Below are 12295 nucleotides of genomic sequence, written 5' to 3' on the forward strand. Positions count from 1 at the left end.
TCAAACCATGGGCGTTTTGGATATAAGTGACAGCTGCATGTATAGTAATGTCCTGTAAGTCAAAGTCATCATTGTATCTCATGAGATACTATCTCATTATGATGACTTACAGGACCTGTTTTTCAGTGGCCGACATGGGCTTCCATACATTAACCTACAACAAATGTAGATGGATCGTGATTCACTGCACTTGTATGTGTATTTCCACCACTTCATAAAATATATGTAACATGCAGTTGAATTATGGTAGTCTGCTATTACTGTAAATTGACAGCTTTAACTGTTTATTCATGACAATGGCCGTTAATTTACAAGCAAGGGATGGACATTTAACTGTATGTTACAGTTATTATGACATACTGTAGGATACCGTTAGAAATGCACCGTAAATTTACAGCAATTTGTTACAGTGCAGGTACTTCTAAAAGGTTCCATCAGAGGCTGCCATGCTGAGAGAGGCCACGCACAATACAATTACATGTTTTTACTACTAACCTTAATACTAACCCATTGCATTAGCATTTCATTCCACTTTATTTTATTACTTGTGCACTGTTGTCTTGTCTGTCTACTGTCGCGCACTAACCGCCAAGACAAATTCCTTGTATGTTTGACATATTTTGGCTAATAAATGTTTCCTGATTCCTGATCCTGATTCCTGATCCTGATCCTGATCCTGATTCTAGTACCATCATCATCATTTTTGTCTTTTTTTGGGATTGTTTATCAGTTGGCATGCACAGTTGCTGCCACCTTGAGGCTTTCTCCTACCTCAGTATCTTTTCTTTTTAAAGTTGTTATTCAAGACCAGTTGTCTTTATATCAAAGAAATAATGAACTGTGATCTTGTTGTGAGGTATTTCCAAAGCCGAGAATCCACCACTTACTATAAAACTACCAGAAACTACCAGTTTGTGTGCTTCATGCAGAAAAGTACTTTTAAGACACATGCTGCTATGCTATAATTACAACTTACCAGGAAATGAGAAAATGTGTTTTGAAAAAAAAAAAAAAAGTTTTATTATGGTACAAAACAGTATATGGTTATTCAAATAACAACAAAAAGAAATATACTATCCCCCCTTCATTAAATACCTTCTTCAACTATCAACCTTAAAAGTAAATACAGTGATATGTGTGGTTGCATACTAAGCTGTTTTCCTTAGTACATTAACAGCAAACTAATAACTATACAAGGAAATATCTTTAGATGTGGTCGGTTACATTGAGTGTGATGCAACTATGTCTGCATTGCAGCTTCTTTAGGACTGGACTTAGGCGCTGGTTTTAGTTGGTCTGACCATCACCGAGCTGTCGCTGGACAACGCTTCGTAGAAGCCGTTCAGGTACTGGTGCTTCAGTCGGTGCTGGAAGTGGACATACCTTACCCCTGGTCCGTAGCCAGAGAACACGTATGACACCTGCAGGTCAACACAGAGAGGGCCATGAGACGTCTAGATCCTGGTGCTGTGATAAGAGTGGATCCCTACTACCCGTGAGGGGACTCAGTAACTCACCTCCTTCCAGGTGTGCGAGTAAGCGCTGCGGTCTTCTGTGGGCTTGGCGCTGTGCTCGGAGATCACTGTGATTTTGTCTACTCCCAGTAACTTCACATGCAGCTCAAAGATGGATTTATGCAGCCGATTCTCGTTATACCTGTAGGAAGGTGCACCAGGAAATCATGATGTAGTCTGGCACATTCACAAGTTCACACAAAGCAGCACATTAAATGCTGCCAAATACAGAATAAAAAGAAAAAATGCATTGAAACTTATTCAAAAGTTCAATTTATCTGTTGTTGCCAGTGTCCTGGGAAGATCTTTTGCATGTGGTACTAATTGAACGGTTTAGGGTAGTACCCTGGACAAGTCAATCACAGTCATCTTCCAACAATTCAGTCTACTAGGTATAATTTACAAAAAATATATGTAACAACTGTAAAATACCGCTGGGATGGATTTGGATAATAAATTACAGTAAAGCTGTTACACTCAAGCATCACCCATTTGGGTTCGGAACCGGGCAGAAACAACTTCAAACAGGAACACCTGCTGCTGCTGTAGCCACCATTATTACGCATTCAACACACGGGCACATGAACGGAACATTTACCCACCAGTCTTGGATGAATATTTCAGGCTGAAAGTCGTCCAGCAGTTCATCCCACAATCCCTCTGCCTTCAGATCCACGACCTGCTCCATGGTGAACCAGCTGAGAGCGAGAGAGTGGACAAAAGTCAGACATTTTTCGGGATCCCGTCCTTACGTGTGCCAGTCTTCCTCTAGTGTAGGTGGAATCATATGCCCACGGATAATCCCCGTTGTGACCAGCTGCATAGTAACAACCACCTGTATCGCGGCAGCTGGCAGATCACAGCACCTGCTGGGATTCCACTGCGGTCGTAGGGGAGTGTTTCAGTGCTTGTGGTCCAGCCGCTAAAGTCCACTATGAATTGAGACAAAGCGGATGTAATATTCTACAGAAGTCATTTATTCCCTGTGTTTTGGTTCACCGCTCAAACACAGAACACTCCGTGCCTCACCATCAGGTTGGAAACTTGGAGGTCCACGTCTTGACACTCCATGCAGGTCGGGTTCAGGTGGAGGGGTGTCCTTGCTAACTCCTGACAGAAAACAAAGGGACAATTGTAAATGGTACCCCGCCCACTAAAGCCACGGTAATTGCACTGAAAATAACTCAAAGCCAAAGCATATATCTTTATGACAGGGTCACTGGGTGTGCCTCTGTGTGACAGAAAAAAACACCAGTGTCAGTCAGCAGCTCCAGAAGCTCACGTTGGTAGTTTTGGACAGGTGTAGGAGCGCTGGGATTAACACAATTTGCAAACCTTTGTTTTTTTGTTTGCACACCCTGTGGCCGTATAATCTCAGATCCAAAGACATTGCAGTTTACTTCATCATCAACTGACTTTTAACCCCACCAATATGTCCCGTTACCGTGATAACCCCAATTCCCTCAAAGGGAACCTGTCCTACTTATTAAATTATTCGCTGTATTATACATTTTTTCGGGTGCATGTTTTATATTTTCAGATTACAATATTTAATCTTTAATAATTTCAAGTTTCAGATCTTTTTTTCACTTTCTATTTTTTTTTTCACATTCAGACTGACGCGGGGCATCAACTGAGAGGGGGGTGTAACCATGAGTGACAGCTTAATAAATAAGGCTGAGGACAGATTCAGACTTTCCGGTTATAATAGCTGGTCATTGGTCCATAACTTAAAAAACAAATGAGATATCAACAAGGTTTTAATAACGTTAGATGGCATTGAGCCAATAGGATTCGCTGAAAAATGAAGCCAGCGATGACTTGTGAAACTGGGAAAAAATCTCCCCAGAGGGGCTCTATAGAGCCATTTTTCATACCCAAATGCGCGACCCCGAGAATATCGACATTTTTCGCACTTTGGCTGCGACCGCGAAAGTTTTAGAAAAGGCATCAAAGGTGCGATTGAAGTGGTGAAAGAATGGACGAATTCTTTGAAACACAATAGGGGTTCGCCCGACTTTCAGTCGGCTCAGGCCGGGTTACTTTGAAAAGCCTGCAACAAGCTGTACGCGCACGAACATCTGTGCGCCGTTATGTAAATGAGTCACTCCTGGATCAATACTATGGACCGATAAGGAGTCCAGCAGAGCAGCACAACGTAAGAGTCGCGTTTCTAACGTTGCTCTACTACCGTGAGGCGACGGATTCTTCAGCAGATTCCTCCCCAGCGGTTTTGCGTCATAGACGGACTTCCAGTCCTGACTGTCGGGCATCGGTGCGCCCTGCAGGCTCCATTCCTCTGCACATCTCTTCTTCCACTCGGACATACTGCAGGCCCAGACGCTGTGGGGTCTCACCCTTAACGGGTTTTTCACGAAGTATGAGTCGTTTTTATTCCAGTATTGTGTTCAGGCCACACCCGGTGTCACTGCGGTCAAGACAGCCTCCACTCCACTCCAAAAACAGCCCACACGATAATTTGCGGTATGCGTCCAGGCATTCTGGTAGTGGGGTGTAAAAACTGACTTCAAAATAAGAGCAGTTCCAGTGACGGACATAGAACATGTCGATTTCAGTCAATAAGTCTGTAAATCTTATACAGATGTGATAACGCACTAAAAACATAAGGAATAGATACAATATGCATGATATACAGCATATAAATAACTTTAAACAATAAAAAGAACTGCATGCAAACTGTATTGGGGGAAACATTTTTTTCAATTGTTTATTTACTTAGTCTAATACATTAATAAAGAATACATTTACACCGACCAGAGAGTTTCAGGACATTATTATGGTGCTTCAAAATGAAAGCCCTTCAAAAAACATCTGTTGAATTTCAGATTAGATTTGAAAGGAAATGGTCCATAGTAACATCATAATTTCACTTCAGTCTGTAGGGGCATGTCTGGTTAACAGCTAGCGTGAAACTAAATCATTGACCTAATTATTAATAATTACTCAGCAAATCCACTAAATAAATGGGGCACTACCCTAAAAAGGGACTTATAACATAACCATAAATCAACTCTCATAATTGATATTCACTAATTAAAAGCAAGGAATTGAAGGTTTAAGTTCAAGCACAAACGCAAAAAGTGATAACAGAAAACGGCCGTTAAAGTATAACACAGCTTAATAAACTTCTAACAATACCAATCAGATCATCGCTATTTGTAATCAACAAAAACTATTATACAATATCCTAATATCTAAATAACACACAAAAAAAAATTCATGCATGTGGAGAGGGAGGAGTGTGTGTGTGTGTGTGGGTGAATGTGTGTGTTTGAGATAGAAAGGGGGAGATATGAGTGAGAAAGGGGGCTGGAAGCTAAGCCGCTAACCATATGGCAGACCACGCGGGGCTACGAACTGGCAGAGGAGTTACCAGGAGGCCGTGTTTGTTCAACAACCGTGTTCTTAGTGTAATCAAACCTCAGTTGTCTGTATGTGTAGAGGGACATTAGTATTCAAAAAGTAAATTCTAAAACAAAAGAAGTAAATACTCAAAGCAAAGCAGATCTTAGCCGCCACAGTGAGACATGATAGCTTTTAACCTGATCACAGACAATCAACTCGGAAACTGAATTTCTGCGCTCTGAATAGATACATGATCCAAATTCCGGACTCCATTGTGGGGATCGATCTAGCAAACCAACAGAATATATTCCATCAGTTGTTCCCTCTGACTCGGGAGCAGTGAGAACGCGGGTCTCATGTGGTAACTCTATCTCCTGATTCATGAGTTCCAAGCCACTCACGATAGGATTGTTACCGCGAGAACATTAACAGAGAGCGATCTTCAAAGCCGAGAACCCATCATTTAATTACTATAAAACTACCAGAAAAACCCAGGGGTGCAAGTGGATAGATATGTTTACAGTAAACTGTTTGTGTGTTTCATGCAGAATAGTCTTTTTAAGACACAGGCTATGAATAAAACTTACCAGGAAATGAGGGGAAAAAAGTATTTATTATGGCACAAAACACTGTATTGTTAAATTTCCTTTCTGCTCTCCATCAAAAGAAAATCCAAATTAAAGCAAGCATCACAATACCTTCCTCAACTATCAACATTAAAAGTAAATACAGTGATTTGCTGTGTTCCTTAGTACATTAACAGCAAACTAATAATAAACATTATTAAGGAAATATCTGTTGATGTGGTCGGTTACATTGAGTGTGATGCAACTATGTCTGCATTGCAGCTTCTTTAGGACTGGAACTAGGCGCTGGTTTTAGTTGGTCTGACCATCACCGAGCTGTCGGTGCACAACGTTCCGTAGAAGCCGTTCAGGTACTGGTTCTTCAGTCGGTGCTGGAAGTGGACATACCTTACCCCTGGTCCGTAGCCAGAGAACACGTGTGACACCTGCAGGTCAACACAGAGAGGGCCATGAGACGTCTAGATCCTGGTGCTGTGATAAGAGTGGATCCCTACTACCCGTGAGGGGACTCAGTAACTCACCTCCTTCCAGGTGTGCGAGTAAGCGCTGCGGTCTTCTGTGGGCTTGGCGCTGTGCTCGGAGATCACTGTGATTTTGTCTGCTCCCAGTAACTTCACATGCAGCTCAAAGATGGATTTATGCAGCTGACTCTCCTCATACCTGTTGGAAGGTGTACCAAGAAATCATGGAGTAGTCTGGCACATTCACAAGTTCACACATAGCAACACAATAAATGCTGCCAAATACAGAATGAAGAAGAAGTGAATTAAAAAACAGGTCTAATTTATTTCCGGTTGTCAGTTTCCTAAGAAATAACAGGTGGTATTATTTGAATGTATGGAGGCAGTGTTATTTGGTAAACTTAGTTAATTGATTCCAGGGAATTATTATCAGTGCCACCTGGAATTCATTGAAGTCACAGCACATCTGGTCAGCTAAACATGCAGAAGTAATGCAGCCAAGCACAACATTCCATTCAACATATAGCAAGAATTAGTCCAATCATAAGTTAATTCATCTATCCCGTTATTTGTTTACTTTATACTTTACTAAGCCATGGGGTTCTTCATGAGTTTGGACTGGTGGAGAGTGCCTGGAGACTGAACAAATGTGAGAATGTGTTCATATATCTTAATATTGACTAGAGCTGTAAATAGATTAAAAAATTAACTAACTGATCGCACATTTTGAAATTCATTAATTGAGATTAATGAATGTTATTGTTGTTACAATGTTGTTTATAATTAATATTTGGTTTTCTTTTAAAGACTAAATCATGAAAGTAATGAGTAATCACTTTAGAAAATGTCTATTTTACACATTGTTGTTTAATTGTTAATGTTATTTTAAACGCAAAACTACACACATTTGATCATCTTGGAGGCAAGATGAACTAGCGACTCTTCCTGCTGTTCTCGTGCACTTTGCTCTCAACTCTCCATCATTTGACAGCTGTGTTTGAAGTGCCAACAATCTTTCAACATTTAGTGAGGAACGTTTTCAAACCACATTCTTCTAAGACACAGTGGTGGTCCTTTGCAGACTGTGGGTAACGTTAGATGTTGAGATGGAAGTAGCTTAGCAGCTAGCTTAGCCTAGCAGCTAGCTTAACATAGCAGTGCTTTAAGTGGTCCGTTTGCTCCTCACACCCCTTCTGTTTGACACGTGGAGCAACAGTAATTCCTCTGCACAGTTCACTGCTGTATGTCGCACCACTGTTTGTTTTACTTCCAATGCAAAAATATCTCTCCGTTTTGATGCAACTGACTGCAGCCAGTCAAAATACAGCTGTGATTTGGACAATAAATGAATTATCTGTTAAACCTGTAGCAGTGGCGAAATAATGCTAGGCATTGATTGTTAAACAAACGAGTGAATGCAATATTTCTTCTGGTTTGTACTGCAGAAGAAATATGTAGTTAAAGTCCTATAGGCATACTTTTACGTTTGTGAATTATGAACATTTGGTTGATCAAATAGCCCTTGCACTTGGACTGATGCGTTCATCTAGTCAAAGGCTAAACAATTTCTATAGCACAAATATTCCCAAATCATAACACTATTTTCTGCATGTCGTCCACGCAGACACGCAAAGTGAGAGCCAGACAACGGTCACTCAAACACTCAGCCAGGCAAAAGTTAAACAACAGTAAAGGAAGCAACTAACCAAACCGATAAAACCACGTTGATGAGCACTCAACACACGGGCACATGAACGGAACATTTACCCACCAGTCTTGGATGAATATTTCAGGCTGAAAGTCGTCCAGCAGTTCATCCCACAATCCCTCTGCCTTCAGATCCACGACCTGCTCCATGGTGAACCAGCTGAGAGCGAGAGAGTGGACAAGAGTCAGACATTTTTCGGGATCCCGTCCTTACGTGTGCCAGTCTTCCTCTAGTGTAGGTGGAATCATATGCCCACAGATAATCCCTGTTGTGACCAGCTGCATAGTAACAACCACCTGTATTGCGGCAGCTGGCAGATCACAGCACCTACTGGGATTCCACTGCGGTCGTAGGGGAGTGTTTCAGTGCTTGTGGTCCAGCTGCTAAAGTCCCCTATGAATTGAGACAAAGCGGATGTAATATTCTACAGAAGTCATTTATTCCCTGTGTTTTGGTTCACAGCTCAAACGCAGAACACTCCGTGCCTCACCATCAGGTTGGAAACATGGAGGTCCACGTCTTGGCTCTTCAGGCAGGTCAGGTTCAGGTGGAGGGGTGTCCTTGCTAACTCCTGACAGAAAACAAAGGGACAATTGTAAATGGTACCCCGCCCACTAAAGCCACGGTAATTGCACTGACAATAACTCAAAGCCAAAGCATATATCTTTATGACAGGGTCACTGGGTGTGCCTCTGTGTGACAGAAAAAAACACCAGTGTCAGTCAGCAGCTCCAGAAGCTCACGTTGGTAGTTTTGGACAGGTGTAGGAGCGCTGGGATTAACACAATTTGCAAACCTTTGTTTTTTTGTTTGCACACCCTGTGGCCGTTTAATCTCAGATCCAAAGACATTGCAGTTTACTTCATCATCAACTGACTTTTAACCCCACCAATATGTCCCGTTACCGTGATAACCCCAATTCCCTCAAAGGGAACCTGTCCTACCTATTAAATTACTCGCTGTATTATATATTTATTCAGATGCATGTTTTATATTTTCAGATTACAATATTTAATCATTTCAAGTTTCAGATCTTTTGTTCACTATTTATTTTCTTCACATTCAGACTTTTGCCCCTGATGTGGCATAGGGGGCGGGGCATCAACTGAGAGGGGGGTGTAATCATGAGTGACAGCTTAATAAATAAGGCTGAGGACAGATTCGGACTTCCCGGTTCAATAGCGGGGCAGTGAAGCGTTGCTAAAACATCTATGGGTGTCCCTCTGTGACAAAAAACACCAAGTTACAGTCAGCAGCTCAAGAAGTTCACGGTAGTATCTTTGGACAGGTAAACTTCCAGGGTAGTTTTGTTTATTGTCACATTAGGCAGAGGATCCAAACGCGAGTTGCAAAACCAGAAGTACTTTAATAAATGCTGACAGGGCTCTGGAACTCACAAACAACATTCAAGCAGAACATACAATGACGCGACAAAGGACAAAAGACACACAGGGCTTAAATACACTGGGAAGGTGCAGGTGATTGGACACAGGTAGAAATCACATGGGGATGACAGGAAAAGGCAGGAAGTGAAGTTAACCCAGGGACACAAGAGGCAGGAAACTACAAAGCAAAGCAGGAAATAAACCAAATCCGTGACAGTTTATCTCCGCTAAAGAACCCAACTTTGACTTTATTTGTTTGACCCAAGCAGACGCAGTAGTAAAACAAACGATGGAATGCAATCCAATGATCTAGTTGTACCTTTTTCTTTAATAAAATAATGAATTCGTTAATTCTGTCATGTCATGTAAGTTTGGCTAAATGTATGGCTCATAAAAAAACTCATCCAAAGCCTGCTTTGTCTCTCATCTTATATGATCAATATTGCTTCAAAGTAAAGGTTTAGTAAGTTATTGGACAAAATTAAACTTTATTTAACAATCACCTTATAATTCTTGCACACACACCTCATAATGCCTTCTCTTTATTCATTTCCCCCCTAGAGACTATGGCCTACTGCTGAAATACTGTTCAGCATTTCAAATGCATTTTTAGATTTTTGACAGGTATATATTGCCATTGCCTGCATCGTACTCTGTCTCAATAGAATCTAATCTAATCTAAAAACCAAACGATCTGCATGTCTCCATGCAACAAACCAACTGAACAGCAAAAAAGACAGATACTTCCCCAAGAGTTTATTGTCTGGTTGCAAAAAGTTGTCTTATTGGCTCACTTGTTTTGTCTTAGAATAGTGAACGAATTTAAATTATTTTGAAAAACCTGCGACAAGTTCCACGCGCACAATTGTTGGCGGCTCTGTAGTATTGATCCCTCCTTTGCATCAGTACTACGGAGACTCTGCTGCTCGATACGGAGTCCAGCAGAGCAGCACAACATAAGAGTCGCGTTTCTAACGTTGCTCCATTACCGTGAGGCGACGGATTCTTCAGCAGATTCCTCCCCAGCGGTTTTGCGTCATAGACGGACTTCCAGTCCTGACTGTCGGGCATCGGTGCGCCCTGCAGGCTCCATTCCTCTGCACATCTCTTCTTCCACTCGGACATACTTACTGCTGGGATCTCACTCTTGCACGAGTTCTCCAGGAAGTCTAGGAGGGTTTTATTGCAGTGTGGCTTGTGTGTAACCACACCCTAGTGTTGCAACGCTGGTAAGGCAACGCAGAGCACGCGCCCCTCTGGCCTCTTAAAGTCGCAAGGCTTTAATAGTGTGATCAGATGGAAAAAGATCAAAACACGTCATCACCGAGCCCCGGGACTGGGGCTGTTATTGAATAATAATTGTGTTCATACAAAACAAGCGTTATACTTAGTCTCCATGTACAACCAATGTGTTGATACCATGTCCATTTTTCAATAAGTCATACAACTTTGACTAAATAGAAAGAGAAAGTGGAGGACTCTACCAATGCCACCATATACTATTCATGAACAGTTCTGATGAATACCATCAAATTAAGTAAATTGTTCCATCATTTGGATTAATTTGTGGGCAAAAATTAAACGTGAAATGTGGTGGCCGGTTTATACACATATACTATTTTCTTTGCTTATATACAACCATAGTTGTAATCCAAAGCCAAAAATAGGAAAATAAATCGACTGATTAGCATATTGCTCTATTTTGAATATCTTTGACTTCTTAGGTGTAATTAATGACCAATAAGTAACCACTGAAATAGTTTAAGTAAGTGCTTTTAAGTAACCACTGAAACAGCATTGCAGACTCCACAGAATATTTGAATTGAACAATGAATCACTACATTCTACAATAAGCATGAGTCATTAGTGGCAGCCTGCTAGTTCTTATGGTTTCTTTACCATGCACTTTGGATGTATCTGTATGTGGTTTTGCCGTGGTAACAGGACTGATATAGCCCTGACCTTTGTACTGCATAGGGGATTTACAATACGTATTGTCACAAGAGTAGAATCTTTGATTTGTATCAGTTTATATCATTTAAGAACAAAAAGCAGTTTGTGTATTTAAATGTAAAAGGGTAGCTGTAAAACATTTGACATGTAAAGAACAAAACTGATTTACAATGTGTTCAATACACTAAAGCAGTCCCATTTCCTGACCTTTACAAAGGTCAAAGGTCATTGTAGAATACAACTAACTGTTACTAAACCCGAATGGATGTTAGTGAGTTTTTCTTAAGGAGAAATAACTGATTGTACGCGTTATTAAATCTAAAAACATTAATTAGTTGAAACTAATAGAACTAGACGTGAGAAATTATCTTGGCAGACTTACACTCACGTATGGACACGTATCTGTGGAAAAACACAACCCTTTATTCAATGACTAACATTTTTTTTCAGCTCAATGTGAACAGTCTAACTGAGCCCCACCTTTCCGGTGTACAGTGCATGTGGTTTCTTGCTAGGAAGTTACACATGTTTGTGATCCGCCTTGAATTGAGGTAAGCTTGGGGATGAGATGTCGTAATAACCACATCTGAACCCTTTTTTCATGGCAACGATGACAGCGAAAGGCTTGGTCAACTCACACTGCAAATACTTGTCTCCCCCTTGTGGATTCTCACAGTATGTTGGACAGTACAGTCGACGGTACACTCAACTTCAAACTGTTTATATATGTATGACATGCTGATGCATTGTCTGAGGGGTTCGGGGAAAAATAGAATCATTTGATTTTGTAGAAGTAGAGCTGATGAGTTTTTCAGCATAGGGGCTTTTGTTGCTCAAGGCGGTCTAAAGACAAATTAATGAAATACTGTTTAAAGTCCACCAAGATTGCACTGTGTTTAGACTTGACTAGACAAAAACAAACAAATAAATCAATAAAATCTCTAAGCAATTTTGCATGAAGTCCCCATCAACTGGGGACAGAGCAACAAATGACTGAAAAAAACCTGGGCTGACCTTTGACCTTTTTAACAACTCTTTAAATTGTTGAAGTATCTTTAATGAAATAAGAAACCAAAAGCAACTATTAACAAGAGACTTGAATAAAGTCTTTAATCTTAAATAGACTGAAATAAAGTCTTGTTTAAATCTTAATTTAGATTGGGATGACAATTGCTTAATTTAGTTTTTACACTACATGCCCATCCGAATCAAACAAACAGCTACGGAAGCTATTTTAGAGTCAAGTGTCTTGCCCATTTTTTGAAGTTCACTCTGAAACAAAACAATGCCAACGCACTGCATTTTTTTAATTAGAAGAGAA

At 40.7% G+C, this 12295-nt stretch overlaps 2 protein-coding genes across 2 annotated transcripts; both read right to left on the minus strand.

Moving 5' to 3' along the window:
* Positions 1 to 995: 995 nt before the first annotated feature.
* Positions 996 to 4021, minus strand: LOC120821482 (F-box only protein 50). Its single transcript, XM_040180045.2, has 6 exons — positions 3706 to 4021; positions 2544 to 2624; positions 2350 to 2446; positions 2117 to 2212; positions 1518 to 1656; positions 996 to 1421 (listed from the first exon to the last, which is right to left on the minus strand). The coding sequence occupies exons 1-6, from the start codon at positions 3839 to 3841 to the stop codon at positions 1275 to 1277; spliced, it is 696 nt and encodes a 231-aa protein (XP_040035979.2). The 5' UTR covers positions 3842 to 4021; the 3' UTR covers positions 996 to 1274.
* A 1453-nt stretch (positions 4022 to 5474) lies between these two features.
* On the minus strand, positions 5475 to 11405 carry nccrp1 (P1, F-box associated domain containing). Its single transcript, XM_040180044.2, has 6 exons — positions 10011 to 11405; positions 8127 to 8207; positions 7933 to 8029; positions 7700 to 7795; positions 5989 to 6127; positions 5475 to 5892 (listed from the first exon to the last, which is right to left on the minus strand). The coding sequence occupies exons 1-6, from the start codon at positions 10144 to 10146 to the stop codon at positions 5746 to 5748; spliced, it is 696 nt and encodes a 231-aa protein (XP_040035978.2). The 5' UTR covers positions 10147 to 11405; the 3' UTR covers positions 5475 to 5745.
* Between the last annotated feature and the right edge of the window lie 890 nt (positions 11406 to 12295).

Source organism: Gasterosteus aculeatus, chromosome 7 (assembly GCF_964276395.1).
Source record: "Gasterosteus aculeatus chromosome 7, fGasAcu3.hap1.1, whole genome shotgun sequence".
NCBI classification, from domain to species: Eukaryota; Metazoa; Chordata; class Actinopteri; order Perciformes; family Gasterosteidae; genus Gasterosteus; species Gasterosteus aculeatus.

Coding starts and splice junctions, on each gene's coding strand:
- LOC120821482 (XM_040180045.2), bottom strand. CDS start 3,841: ATGTCCGAGTGGAAGAAGAGATGTGCAGAGGAATGGAGCCTGCAGGGC. Junction 2,213..2,349: donor TGCCAGCTGCCGCGATACAG/GTGGTTGTTACT, acceptor TCTCGCTCTCAG/CTGGTTCACCATGGAGCAGG. Junction 1,657..2,116: donor GAAATATTCATCCAAGACTG/GTGGGTAAATGT, acceptor ACCTTCCTACAG/GTATAACGAGAATCGGCTGC.
- nccrp1 (XM_040180044.2), bottom strand. CDS start 10,146: ATGTCCGAGTGGAAGAAGAGATGTGCAGAGGAATGGAGCCTGCAGGGC. Junction 7,796..7,932: donor TGCCAGCTGCCGCAATACAG/GTGGTTGTTACT, acceptor TCTCGCTCTCAG/CTGGTTCACCATGGAGCAGG. Junction 6,128..7,699: donor GAAATATTCATCCAAGACTG/GTGGGTAAATGT, acceptor ACCTTCCAACAG/GTATGAGGAGAGTCAGCTGC.